The sequence below is a fragment of the Alligator mississippiensis genome, chromosome 1 (assembly GCF_030867095.1).
Source record: "Alligator mississippiensis isolate rAllMis1 chromosome 1, rAllMis1, whole genome shotgun sequence".
NCBI lineage: Eukaryota > Metazoa > Chordata > Crocodylia > Alligatoridae > Alligator > Alligator mississippiensis.
Genome location: NC_081824.1, coordinates 453647182 through 453662142, shown reverse-complemented (window position 1 = coordinate 453662142; position 14961 = coordinate 453647182). Strand labels below are relative to the sequence as shown.

The 14961-nt window shown below is 44.9% G+C and overlaps 1 protein-coding gene across 1 annotated transcript in view; it reads right to left on the bottom strand.

The window, feature by feature from the left end:
• SLC36A4 (solute carrier family 36 member 4) overlaps window positions 1-14961 on the bottom strand; it is a 261549-nt gene that overhangs the window by 235292 nt on the left and 11296 nt on the right. Inside the window, exons 2-5 of the mRNA XM_019496431.2 lie at window positions 10878-11001; window positions 8122-8212; window positions 6555-6643; window positions 1218-1313 (exon numbers count right to left, since the gene is read on the bottom strand). Coding sequence (XP_019351976.2) covers window positions 1218-1313; window positions 6555-6643; window positions 8122-8212; window positions 10878-11001 — 400 coding nt within the window. The remainder of the gene's footprint in view (window positions 1-1217; window positions 1314-6554; window positions 6644-8121; window positions 8213-10877; window positions 11002-14961) is intronic.

Below are 14961 nucleotides of genomic sequence, written 5' to 3'. Positions count from 1 at the left end.
CAGGACATTGGCTGCCGTGGTCACTGCTTTACCTGTGGCAGGCTAGAGTGTTATGTTCTGTGGTTTTGTCAGGATTGATTCTGCAGTATTGCTAACAGGTTAGACAATGGATTTATATAAGATGGTTTGGATATGGATGATCTTGCTTTAGGCAGGGGCTTGGACTAGATGATCTCCAGAGGTGCCTTCCAGCCCTCCTTCTCCGATTCTCCCCCTCTAACTGTCGTTCAAGTTATTTTGCAAGGCCTATATTATAGGCTGCTTTGGCAGCCTGAAGAAGTGTTTTAATGGAAGTCAATTTAAAGAATTGTGTGTGCAATAGGACTCTATTTTGCAGAAGAAAATGTTGTGCCGTACAGCTTCTCTAGAATTTAGAATGGTAATGTGTACATTACAATGTACAAAGAGTTACAGGGCTTTCATTCTATTACCATATACCAAGTTCCTCCAAATTAAATTACACTGCGTTCCTATAAAGTAATCACCAGAGATCTGAAAAGATGAATTTGCTTTATTTGAATAATAATAGCCAAGATACACTGTACAACATATTGTATCCTGGAAAAAATGGGCAAATCATATCCAGTATTAAAAAAGAAGAAAATTCTTATAAATCCTTATTAAAATTAGAATTTATTTTGAAACGATCTCCAAGATTTTGGATATTATTATTGTGAAGTGATCACAACCATTCCATAGGGTTTACACAGCCATAAAACAAACTATTAAATATTTTTTCTCTTTGAGAAAGTCAAAAGACAGACAAGCTGTTAACACTTTCATTTTACTATTGTTCTTTCAGTGTTCTTATCTGTTTAATTTCATTATTAATTTCATTATTGTGAAAAAAAAATAAAGATTACTCTGCAACGTGCATTTTATATTCAAATAAGAAAATGAATTAGCTGTGAGACTTCCACTTTTCAACCCTCCCACATTATTATGACTGTAAGGCCTTTAGGCCAGGGACCATATTGTGTCCTGCATTTACAGAGCACAGTGGAGTCCTGGTCAAGAACTACAGTACTAGAGAGCAATAGCACAGTGTAAAAACATTTTTAACACAGAGATCGCATGTCCTAATGCACGCATTAGGTAGAAAGGCAACCCCATAACTTTTCCAAGTTTACTTTTAATGTCATTTATTTACTTTTAAAGTCATTTAATTTCACTACTTTCAATGTTATTTATTACTTTAAATGCTACAACAAGCTTACCTTCCCCAAGAAGCTCGTTTCTGAAGGATGTTCAGGGGCCCTATTTCCATGGCAAAGCTAACTGTGTCACTATACCCTAGTGAGGTCTTTTTCAACCTGAAATGACAGAATGGAGAGGCGTTGCAATAATACACCAAGGCTAATCTCTTATGCCATACCTTGACAAGTATAGCAGACCCACAAGATCACAATGAAAATGTCTGTATCATACAGTAGGCAGGGGTGGTAAGGCACATTCATCTGAAATCAGTCAAAGGTAGAAAAAGATGCCAGTTGTGTCCCCTCATCAACACAGACTCCCTTCATCACTGGACCAAGCAACAAAAATTTAACATCTGTCATTCATTCATCTACTCACCCACTGACATCATATATACCACCCTAATTAAAGTGCCCCTCTGCTGTCCAGACAGGACAATCCCTACACAGAAGAATGAACAGACACCAACTCAGCTTCAATTCCAGAAACACAGAAAAGCCCACAGCAAATACTTGAACTTTCCTGGACATTCCATCACTGACCTCAGAGTAGTTGTTCTTAAACAAAAAAAACTCTTAAAGTCAACTTGAGTGTGCAATTACCTGTGGCTCTCTAAACCAGCTGGTCTTGAGGGCACCTACACACATGCCAGATGCCTGCTCTGATGCATGCTAATTCACTCGTTCAACAAGCTTTAGTTAAAGCCCCTCTGCAGCCATTTTGAAGTGCAGAGATGCTGAATACACATGACGCCAAAGTTGCTGAAGCATGCTAATTAGCACGCTCCAGCAAACTCAATTAATCTAGTCTGCTTCAATGCATGCCAATTAGCACACATTGGAATAGGGATCTGGCAGGTGTGAAGGTGCCTTAACGCAATGATTCTCAACCTGGGTGCCACCAAAGCCTGTGAAGAGTGCTGCAAAGTGTGAGGAGATAAGCAGAGAAGTGCAGCCTCAGGTTTGTCCCTACCTGGGTGATACCCCACTCCCACTGCCCAGCCCCTCTACAAGGATGTAAATACTATTGTATATAAATGAATTTTTAAATCAGGATGCCACAATTCACAATAGTTATGGATGGGTTCCTTAAGTTCAATGAGGGGTGCCCCAAATTCAAAAAGGTTGAGGACCAATAGTCTAAGGGCTTTAACAGAAATTATTTTTGTTACCATTTATGTGCAAGCTTAATAGGACAAAATGCAAACAGCCATACATTCACACTGTTTTTCCATTTAAAGAAAATGGCTGAATAGACACAAAAGTAATCCAGGACAAAAAAGTTGCTGCTTGAAACAGCACTACAGATTTAACAGGTGTGTCACTCTGAGACACTGCTGGTTTCCCCATAGTCCTCTGTTGTGGCAGAGGCCCCAGAAAGGAAGGGAGAGTGGCTGGCTCCCTAATAGCCAGTCAGGGTGTTCAGCCTACTTTTCCCTACTCAGTCCTCCTGATCAGATGATCAGGGGGCCTCTGCCACAGCCAGGCAACTGCCCCTGCTCAGTGTCCAGCCTAGGAAAAGGGCACCCCAGCAGTATGGCCATAGAGGCTCTTGCCCATGCCAACAGCCAGAGGAGAAGCACTGTCTCTGTGAAAAGAGCCAGTGTTTTGGCCATGGCAACCATAGTATCATAGTGTATCGTAGTGCTTAGGGTTGGAAGGGACTTAAACAGATCATCAGGTCTGACCCCTGCCCCGGGCAGGAACAGGTGCCAGGGCCATATCACCCCAGCCAAATATCTGTCCAGCCTCCTCTTGAAGACCCCCAAGGTAGGAGAGTACTATCTCACTTGGGAGCCCATTCCAGAGCCTGGCAGCCCTAACTGTAAAGTAATGCCTCCTGATGTCCAGCCTGAACCTTCTCTCTAACAATTTGTGGATGTTATTCCTAGTAGCCACAGGTGGTGGCCAGGGGAACAGTCTCCCCCAATTTTCTCTGGTGCCCCCTGGTGAGTTTGTAAACAGCCACCAGATCCCCTCTCAGCCATCTCTTGTGGAGGCTGAACAGGTTCACACCCTTTAGCCTCTCTTCGTAGGGCCTGCCCCGCTGCCCCTTGACCATGCAAGTAGCCCTCCTCTGGACCCTCTCAATGCTAGCCACTTCCCCCTTGAAGTGTGGTGCCCAGAACTGGACGCAGTACTCCAACTGCGGCCTGACCAGTGTTGCATAGAAGGGGAGGATCACCTCCCTGGACCTGCCTGTGATGCATCTGTGGATGCACAACAAGGTGCAGTTAGCCTTACTGACCGCTTCCTCGCATTGGCAGCTCATGCTCATCCTGGAGTCAACAATGACTCCAAGATCCCTTTCTGCCACTGTGTTGACAAGAAGGGTGTTTCCCAGCCTATAGGTGTGTTGCTGGTTCCTTCTCCCTAGATGCAGCACCTTGCAATTGTCTGTGTTGAATCCCATCCTAATTCTCATCTGCCCACCTCTGTAACCTGTCGAGATCTAGCTGGATTCTGTCCCTCCCCTCCAGTGTGCCCACCTTGCCCCACAACTTGGTGTTGTCAGCGAATTTGGACAGCGTGCTTTCCATACCCACACCCAGATCGCTGATAAAGTTATTGAACAGTACAGGCCCCAGGACTGAGCCCTGCAGGACTCCACTGCCCACATCCCTCCAGGTCAAAAATGACCCGTCCACCACCACTCTCTGGGTGTGACCATCTAGCCAATTTACCACCCATCTGACTGTGTAGGCATCAATGCTGCAGTCACCAAGTTTTTTTTTTTAAGAGATTGTGGTTGGAAACCATGTCAAAGGCCTTCTTAAAGTCCAGGAAGACAACATTCACCCTAACACCTTGGAAACAGCCCTGCTTTCTGTGCCATGGGCAATAGTTACTAGAGCTGCCCCCTACCCCACAAAGCCCCAAGGAATAGTTCTGATTCCTGTGGGGCAGAGGGTGGCTACCAGAGCTGCCAACCACCCTGAAAGAGCTTCAGGGAAAGCTTCTCTTCCCATGGGCACTCTGAGAGCTCTTCCCTTGCTAGAGTCCCTGTGGGAACAGCTATCTTACCCCTCGGGGTGTGAGATGGTGGGCAGGCTTCTCTCTCCTGCAGGCAGCTGCAGAATGAGCTTTTGAGCCCTGTTTTGTGCCCTGCTACCCAGACAGGTCCTGGGCCACCAACTTTGGCTGCCAGCAAGGCCCCATCCCCCCACAAATGAGCAGGGACTGTCAGCAACTGCTGCTGCCCCAGTCCCAGTCCCAAAGCACTAGCCAGAGCAGCAAGCATAGCCCTGGTTCTCCTGCAGGGGGGGCAGGGGTAGGGAGTCTCTCCCTTGCAGCTGCCTCCAACCCATACCCTGAGAAACTGGGGACTCTCCATCATTAAAAGTTTTCAAAAAGAGGTTGGAAAGCCATTGATCTGGGATGATCTGGACACAGGTATGCCTATGTTCTACTATGGGTATTTCCCAATCTTCTGGGCTTTGCTAGTTGTCACACAGAGAAGGGAACAAATCCTGCACTCCTCCCTTCCTCCCCACCACGACTACATGTTTTACAGGGTTTTTTTAAACCTTCCTCAGAGGCACTGGGTGTTGGCTGCAGCCAAGCCTAGGGATTTTGACTGGAGTGTGTCAATGCTCCTGCTGGGAATTAAGGTTGGATGTTCCTGGCTAGAGGGTCTTGCCCCTCCACTCAGGGTCAGATTGACCACCATATTTGAGACTAGGAAAGAATTTTACCCTATGGTCAGATTGGTATGTACTGTAAGGGTTTTTTGCCTTCCTCTGTAGTGGAGGACATGGCCCTCCTCCTCAGATCTCTTGAGCTTATATTGAAAAGCACCCTGCCACCATTTTTCAGTGTGGGGATGGTGATACACATCACTCCAGGCGCTTTAATTACAGTGATTCTTGGAGCTGCTCTACTTAAAGCACTCCCTGGCTCCACACTCCCGAAGCATGTGTATAAATGCCCTAGAATTCCAGCCCTTTCTATCTTGTGCAATCTCCTTCCATGTTGTTGCTTCTTTGCATATTCCTTCTAGACCAGGTTTTACATTATCTTCCTATCATTGCCTTGGTTGACAAACTTCATAGTATTACAGAAACAACATCTGCTAGAATTCTAAGTATACATTAAAATAAAGATGAGATGCATCTCACCCCATAGGAAAGTCTGACATTTGCCTCCTCCACAGTATCATTTAAATGTATTTTTTCCTGCTTTTAAATTGTTAAAAATTGAGTTTTTCTCAATTCAAAAAGACTGATGCACCATATTAACATAAAAGAAATTTAGCAGAAATTCACATGCAACTGTCTTAACATGGTCATTTAAAAAATAAATACCTTTCTCAATTATTAAACTACATGGGGGGCAGGGGAGCAATATTTTGCACTTGACATGCAATTTCCTATTTTAATCAATTCCCATATTATTTAATGTGACAGACTGCTGGATCATGTTTTCTTCTAACCAGTGCACCTGCCTGTCATTAGAGTATAAACCCTTCCTCACTTACCATTCCTATCAGAAGCAAAGAGAATAAAGATGGTAGACAGAGGACACTGGAACAACACAGCTGTATGTTAACCCAAATCATCTCCCTGGTTTACTTAAAAGTCATTTCCTGTATGCACTAGAAAAACTGATTTGATGGAAGGTCTTGCACCACTATACGTTTTCCTCTCTACTGTTTTACACAAGGAGTATTTAAGGCAAACCTTCTTACAGAATGGAAATGGTCCCTGACAAGAATGAGATCCTGCAACACCCTCAGCTCTTCACTTTCTCTATTCACATTGCCAAAACGTGTGCCCTTTTTCAAAATGCTTCAGGAAAGGAACAAGAAGTGGGTCAGCTAATCTCATATACATGTCAAAAAAGCTATTGCTTATAGACCCTTCTCAAAGCACATTTCTCATCTTCTCACTGTTAATTTTTTACTCATTCTTTTCTACTTTCATCTTTTGCCCAATTTTGTAAATCTTCCTTTCATACGCTTCTCTCTTCTCCACACTCCTCTTCCTTTGTTTTGCACATATTGTCTTGCCCTCTGGGTTCAAAACAAGGCTGAACAATTGAAACAGAAGCAAGTAACACTTAATTGTAAATAAGCCCAGTTTGGTACACAAGCAGTAAGCAAAGCACTCTTAAGTATTTAAAAGCAAATATTGTTCAAAGCACTGTAGAACAGAGGATGACAAACAGCTAAGCATCCCTGTATGATACCTAGAAGCTGATGTTAGTTGTTGAACATAGACCTTTGTGGCCCTTCTTTTGCTCTCAGAATCAGGACTGAAAATATTGCAACATCAAGACACTTTGCAGGCTAAAGATTAAAAATAAAAATAAACAGAGCAAATTACAATTCTATAGCAGAACAAAGAGCTCCACAATTACCTCTGACACAGACAGTGGCTGCAATGTACCAAGATGTGCATACAATGAACAGATACAACTCCTATAAATACAAGGCTGATGGGTCCAATCTGTATGGAGAGAGAAGGCAGGTCATAGGTTGTAAATATATGAAGTACTTTAAGAGAACTAGTTGTCATAGACAAGTCTCTCTATCAGCAATTTCACATTTTATTAAATAAGAGCTAGTTATGAGCAGGTTCAAAATAAACATGATGAACAGAGAAACAGTTTAAACACTAAAAGTCCCTATTCTTCCTGAAGAACTGAGTGTCAATTTTAAAGGCAACAACTGGGCAGACTTTATGGAAATGGGAGAGTCGTCCCCAGCTTGTTCCTGAGCCCATACGACTGAGGGCAAGCGAAACTCAGGGGACTCCAAACCTCAAGCCTCTGGACATGGGCCTGTACATAGGATGCCTGCCACAGGATTTGGAAGCATCTGAAGCCCCAGGCTGAAAAGCCTGGGTTGGAGGATACCCGCTGGTAGTAGGGCCACATGAAGTTTTTGACTGATTCAAAGGATTTGGAACTGATCTGGCTAATTTGACAGAGGCATGAAAAATTTTCCTTATTAAAAAAAATAAATTGTATTAAAATGGGTCCAATTGAAATATATTGGTGCTACAAAAAGACACAAGAGGACGATAGGAAAGAAACAGCAGACCATATATGGTGGAGAGAGGACTGGCATAGACTTTTCAGAGGTAAATTCTCTGAAAAGACAGTGGGTGAAAGCACTGGAATAGTGATGGCTGCACAGGTGTGAACTGTGTAACAGAACTAAAATAGTTTAACTGTCAAAGTATGCTTTGGTTTGCCAAGTGAACCACAGTGGTCACTTGACAGGTTGTAAGAGGTGTGAGTGTATGCAAAAAACTCCCCCCAAAAACAAAAACCTAGATATCAAAAGAAAAAAAAAAAAGAAAAGAAAAGAAAACCTACGCATCCAGAGCCCCCTAATTAGCAGAGGTCCTTGGGCCCAGGCCCTGCTGGCCCATGCATTAATCCGCCTATATAGAATGGAGCCTTTTGAGCACACTCAGAAAAAAAGTATAGGGCAAGCATAACTATGCAAGATCTAATGGAAACCACCTCTGCATAAATAGCAAAAACTGTGCTTACAAAGCTACATAAGCTCCACTTAGGTGTATAAGATGTTAACAGGATGTAAAGCCCATGGTCTGGCAAGGGACCCCAGCCCATAAAGGAGGAGGAGGACAAAATTCACCCAAACAACTGCCATGATTCAGAAACAATTTCTGAATCAAAATTTTTCATACATACATACATACACACACACACACACACGTGTCTGTAACAGAGAAATTAAAACTTTACACTGAACCAGTGACAAAAAGAAAAGAAACCAAGAATTCCAATTCTCAATCTTTCATCCTAACAACCAAACTCCAGAAAAGAAAAATAAGATGTCACCCTGTTTAAGTCATTATTGACAAGATAAGTAAGTGTTAGCCTGAATTTCTGTACCATCAGAAACTTTTACAAGCATCTCTTTTCCCACCTAAAGAAAAAAAAAGATTCTTACCGCAACGCCTGCATTTTTTATTGCAAGTGGAAGTCCTAGAAGGCCAGTTCCAATGTTTCCTTTGAGGAGATGTGTAAGTGTTTGTACAAATCTGAAATAAAAAAAGAGAAAGAGCCACACTGGAGATACTGAACAACATCAGACTGTTGAAAAAATGTCGCCTAACAGAATGTGAAGATAACTTCATGCTTTAACAATTTCAAGATAAGTCTTGTAAAAATAAAGGCCTGACAGAGGAACAGCGAAGTTTTGAAACTATGCTGTTTTTTGCCTATTCTGTTTTAGAACCAATACCTCCCTAAGTAGTTTTCGAGCAACCATAAATATAAAAAGAGATATTTGAGAAAAAAATTTAAGATTTTTTTTCAGCATTCATATTAATTGAATATTATTTCTCAGGTCTACTGGGTTGTCCAGTATAACTGACATTGTCTTCCAAGAACTTTGATTTGTCTTTAAAAAAAAACCAAAAAAAAAACCAAAAACAAAAAAGAGTTACCATATTTCAAAGTGTATAAGTCGAGGTTTGGAGCCAAAATATTTACTAGGGGTGCACCGATAGAGATTTTGGGGGCTGATACTGATAGCCAATATTTAAGGAGGTGTATCGGCCAATACCGACCCAATTTCCAATACAGCTGCCTTCAGCTGATAAGTCTGTTATGGTAGAAGGGGAGGGGGGAGGAAAGGGGCATGGGAGGCAGATCCATGCCCCCCATGATGAGGGAGGGAGGGGGCAAGGGCAGGCACTACCCAGGCTGGGTGGGGGTGTGGGACAGAGACACCACTTGTGGGGAGAGGGCAGTTCCCGCCACTGCTTGCACACTGGGAGGGCGGGGGTCAGGAGCGTATGCCCCCCAGATCTGCGTGGGGCAGGCAGGCGGGTGGGTGGGCTGGAGCCAGAGCTGCGTGGCTCTTCTTGGCAGGGACTAAGATCAGAGTAGGCACCAGCAGCACTGGGAGGGGCGGCAGCCACCCCAAATTTCACCACAGCTCCGCTCCCAGTGCTGTTGCTGCCACTAGCTGCCTGGCCCAGCCTTGGATCTTCCCAGCGCACGGGTGGAGGTGAGACATGAAGTTGGGCTGCGACTGGCAGCATGAGGCTGGGACCGGAGCTGCGGTGAAATTTGGGGTGGCTGCTGCCCCTTCCAGCACCACCAGCCCCCGCTCCGAGCCCAGACCCCACTGAGAAGAGCCACGCAGCGCCGGCTCCAGCCTGCCCCCCGTCCCATGTAGATCCAGGGGGCACCCCCCCACCCTCCCAGGATGCAAGCAGTGGTGGGAGCTGCCACCGCCCCACCACAAGCCACGCCACCATCCCATGTCCACCCTGGCTGGGCAGTACCTGCCCCTGCCCCCTCCCTCCCCCCCCCCCCACACCCCTTCCAACTTACCAGCTGGAGGCAGTTCTCCATGCTGCTGACTCTGCACTGTGCTGCGCTGTGGCTACGTACAGCACGGGCATTTATCAGCCAAATTATCAGCCCCATTAGGCTGATATCCAATACAGCAAAAATTTTTTTATATCGGTACTGATCCAATATTGGATCATTGTATCGGTGCACCTCTAATATTTACCTTTAAATTTCCACCTCATCTTAAACACTGTATCAATACTTTTGACCCCCACCCCAGTGCCGCCCCGGCTTGGCCCCGACCTGATCCAACCTTCTTCACCTACCAACAGCATCCCTGTTGCTAGAGGCCATGGGGCCCAGGCCCAGCCCGAGCACAGCCTTCAGGCCTTGCCATCACCATGGAGACACTGCTCAGCTGGACGCCAAGCCCAGCCCTGTCCCTGAGTGGTGCTGCTTGGGCCATGCCAGCCAAGTGCTGAGCCTGGCCCTGTCCCCTATGAGTGGTGCCAGGCTCGGTGCTAGGCTGGCGCAGCCCCATCCCTGGTGAACAGCACTGTGCTTAGCGCTTAGCTGGTATAGCCCAGGCAGCACCACTCACAGGGGATGGGGCTGCATTAGCCAAGCACTAAGCCCAACCCTGTCCCCTGAGAATGGCACTGCACTACGTGTTCACTCCCTGGGTGCCCAGCCCACAGTGGGGGCACACAGGGTCCAGTATAAATCCACCACATATTTCTGATCCAAAAAGTTAGGTAGACATATACACCAGATCTATGAAACTCCTAACTTTTTGGATCAGAAAAATGGGGTCGACTTATACACCGTGTCAACCAGTACACTGTGAAATATGGTGCTTGTTTTTTGAACAACTCAAAACAGTTTTTGCATAGTGAAATAATTCCAAATATCTATTTCATCACTATTGCACTGTCACATTCTGAAAAAAAGGAGGACCTACTGAAATCAGGCCTGCATCAGGGGCTGGCCTCCAAAAAAACTTGTAATGAGAAGCACTGTATAATATATGCACAATTGTTTTTTGTGCTCTCCAATATGCACTATAAACACTATTATATATAGTATCTAGAACAGTATAGTGTGAGTATATGTGTGTGTGTGTGTAATGGTGTAGCATGTATATATTTATAATAGTATTATATGCATACATATACACACACTATATATATTTAACATACATAATAATTATGTAGTATACGTAAATATATATAGCGTGTATACATATACAAACAAACATTATAATGTAGTATAATATATATAAATTATTACATATATAATTACAGTTCACAGGAAAAAAACATTAAAAGTAAGGAAAATATTTCCAATAAATAGCTTAGAGGTATTGTGTTTTAAGAAGATGACATTTAGAACAGTACATACGTAATGCCCTCTTGATTATCAAGTTGGTAATGCTTCTCAACTGGCAACAATTCATTTTCATGCTCTTCATCAGAGATGCTGTCCGAATTCTGTTCTTCAATTAAAGGCTTCATTACTTCCATGTCTGTGTAGCACATTAATAAAACAGAGTATGGTTTTATAAACAAATTTAGGAATATTATGTAAATCTACATGTTTTAAAAGTAAAACTGGGTTTGAACTATTTAAAATGTCATTAACTTTACCTGCAAAGTCACTAAGAGCAATTTGCTATAGTATACACATATACACTTAAAAAAAAAATAAAAAAGTATATAGTATACACCATATACTTAAAAAAAAAATCAATGTTCATCCTCCTCACATTCAGCTTGTTTTGTGATCACAGGTACAGAACTGGTTTTGTTAATTAGCTCTAATAAGATTAAACTCATCAACACCATTTTCATCATGGTTTACATTTTAACAATGCAGAAGTCTTCAAAACTATTTATTTTAAATGCTAATACAGCATATTGGAACATGTTCTGACATACTATAGTTACACAATGGTTTGTTCATCTACATCAGATTCACCCTAGTGGCATCATAAGTAATTGTGTAATAAGAGTATTTTAGAGCTCTTAACTGTGGCCTTCTGCAGCCCCCATAGCCACACCCATGTTTAGGGTGAACACCTTTTCAAAATGGAAAGGTGGGGCACATGCCCGCCTATTCCCACTTCCCTTCTCCCCAGTGGCACAGCCTGAGCAGAGACAAGCGGAGCCCATGGAAGGTGAGGGAGAATGCAGGCTGCCTGCTGTGGGCTCAGGACTACCCGCCCTGCTGCCCTCTCCCTAGGACCCCACACCAGCCACACCAGCATGGCAAGGCCCACCCTGCCTGCCCAACACTGTGCCACCACTGCCCCCGCTACTGCCACTCCCACAAGCAGCCCCTTGCAAACTGAAACTCTGCCAGTCTGCAAGGGGGAACTTGCCGTTTCCTGCATTTTTTCACAGTAAACAGAAAACCTGGATCCCTGAGCGATACTGGAGTCTAGAACAAATGCCATCCCAGAGTCATTCAGCCTGGGACTAGGAATTAATAGCCCATTTCAGGACTGTTCTGAAGGCTGAGGCCAAGCAGGTTGGAGCCAGAGCTGGAGCCCCGAGGGGACAACAGGGACAGGCTGAAACTGAGAGGGCTGGAGTATGCACTCAGAGGGGGCAACAGGGGCAGGATGAGGCTGAGGGGGCTGAAGCCTGATCCCAGAGGGGGAAACAAAACCTCCTGGGCCCCTTGGGTACCCCTGTGACCTCCTTTCCTCCCCTATCAGCCACGTCCAGTCTTCCGATCTAAAACTAGAACAAAAAAACACAAGCAACAGCTTTAACTCAAAGTCCCCCCTCTGGACCATCATACCACTATAGGACAGTCTTCCCACTCTCCAGCTCTCCCAGCCCTGGGAGTACCTGCCATGGCCTGCAGCTCCCCCCTCCCCACCAGTCTGAGCAGGCAGGAGCTCTTCTTCCTGCAAGGCTCAGAAACCCAGGCTTATATCCCCTGGGCTTCTCCCGCTCCCGACAAGCTGCAGGTGTGCCCTCTCATCTTAATGGGCAGCTTACTGCACCTAGGTTGCAGTTGCTCCCTTCCTTCCTGGAGCTAACTCCTGTTCAACTGCCTGGGGCTCTTTCTGCTGCAGTCTCTTTTTCAAAGTAACAGGAGCCCCAGGCTCCCTGTTATTCCTCTCTAGTAGGCAGCTTCACCTGAGGTTCATCATATCAGCCCACGGGAGGGGCCTTCTGAGACTGGTGTTCAAATACCTCCAGCATCTTCTTCAAGGGGCCTACACCCAGCCTAGAGGGAGCCTGTCTGAGCTGTTATAACTAGATCAATTAAAGTATCTTCCTGCCTTGTGAAGGCCTCCCCTTCCCTGTTAGAAATGCCAGAGCAAATACATCTGACAAGCAAAAACTCATTTCAATCCTGTGTGCCTGCCATGTTGTGATAAAGGGATCCCCTATGAATAAGACAGAAGATCATGGAAATACTCCTTAATCCCTAGTATTAGAAAAAAGTCTTAAATCTCTTTTTGCAACCGGGAACATTTCAATTTGCACTAAATATAGCTGCACTTTCTATCCTTGCCCATAAATTGTATGATGTGCCAATTAAGCTGAATCTTCTCAGTAATATTCTCTCACCTACGTGTTGCTGCTGCTTGGCCTCTACAGACATTTCCTAGCATTTTTCATAGAACTGTCATAAGCATTTCTACCCTTAACCTTCCAACTGTCAGCTCAGCCTCTTGGGACCAATTGTAAAATTCCTGGTCTTGTCATCTTGGACAATCTTCTACTGACACTAGCGCATATCAGAGTGGAAAAAAGAACTTTTCTTTAAACCACGCCCAGTGCTAAAAGTTTGTGTAGTACCTGAACTACAGGTTCCAGTGCAAGGTTTAACATTTTAACTTGTTTAGCATTGGGTCATCAGCAACAGAGTTAAAAGGCTCAAGCTATAAAAACATAGACATTTTACCTGTGACTGAACTTGCCTGTCCTTCAGCTTGACTACCCCTCCCCCAAAAAAAAAATCTTTAACCATTTAGTTTGGATACACTTGGTTTGACATCCTCAAAAGAACCTTCTGTTAGTTTTGAATGAAATGGAATAACTATGACGATGAGTTATTTGTCCCTTTAAAATGTAGCCCTTCCTACTGCCTAACCTCCCCATGAAACCACCTGGTCATCTAAGAGGTTTTTCTCGATACTATCACCTCTCATGCAAAGAAGGGATGGGAAGAAGAGAATTAAAAATTCTATTTTTGCTACACTGAACTTGAGCTGAAGGCAAGACTTTCAAGGTATCAGAGACATACACCAAGATTTAGTTTGGACAGTAGGACACAGCTCTGGAGCAGATCTATGCAGCTACCTTTGCACAGAGAAGGTAGCTAAATTTGTGTTTGCGCATAAGATTATGCAGGGAAAATAGTGATCAAAGATAGAGCTCAGTAGGGTCACCAAATGAAGCTGAAGGACACTCTGAAGGAAAATCAAGAAATGAGAGAATACAAGATTTTGAGAACCACAAGTCACATCTACACATGAATTTACATGTGCCTAAACTTAATGCGCCTTTGCAGCCTGCCCTGGGCAGCACCCTGAGCAGTCCCTGGAAGCCCACAACAGTGTAGCCGGGTGGTGCAGCCCAGCACCAGCCAAGGGGATGAGAGCTTCCAGTCCCCCTGGATGCAACTGGCCTGGCCCCAGCCCTGCCTCTAACTCTCCCCCCCTGCCCCAGCACTGGTCGAGAGTGGGCTGGAGCCAAGCCTGCATAGCCCCATACTGCCTCCTGACCATGCAGCTTCTGGCACTGTAGCCACTGCCAGCCCCAGCAAGCTGCTGCATCAAAGGTTTCTTTCCTCTTAAGGACCAGGGGGCAGGAAATCTTCCTCAAGCCAAGAGCCTCAGGGAACCACAGCTAGGGCTGCACAGGAAGCTCTTAGTGAGGGAGGCAGGCTGCTACCACGCCACAGAGCTTGCCCGTGTCTGTACCAGCCACAAGCATCCTTGCTTCTCCCATAGCTCCTGGCCACAACCACCGTTGCAGCTTCCTCTCAACCTTAAGACAAATAGCAGTATATACTGTTGCAAAAGCTCTCTGGGCATACAGATCCCTTCCCCCTGTTCTCTTCAGATGTCCCAGTGCAGCATGCCCAACCCCTGGCCCACAGCCACATCTGGCCAATGGAGCCATGTTACAAGCCCGAAGTCCAGAAATTTGGCAGCCGGGAAGCAGCAGCCATTGACATAGACACCACTCCCTTGCTGCCAAAAGCAGAATGTGCTCAGTAAAGAAAACCACTGATGACACTGTTGAAACACAACCGACATGGAACGTGAATATAAAACACATCACCGACAGGAGGTAAACATACTGACAGGAATCTACCCCTTCTTTTTTTGTTATTCTTTTTCTAATCTTTGTCAAGGCCAAATCTGTTCCGAATTCTATCAGGTAACACCCAGCAGTCAAGCTCCAAAATCTGACTGAGCAGAGCTCAATTGTCAAGACTGTGGCTCTAACACCAGGCA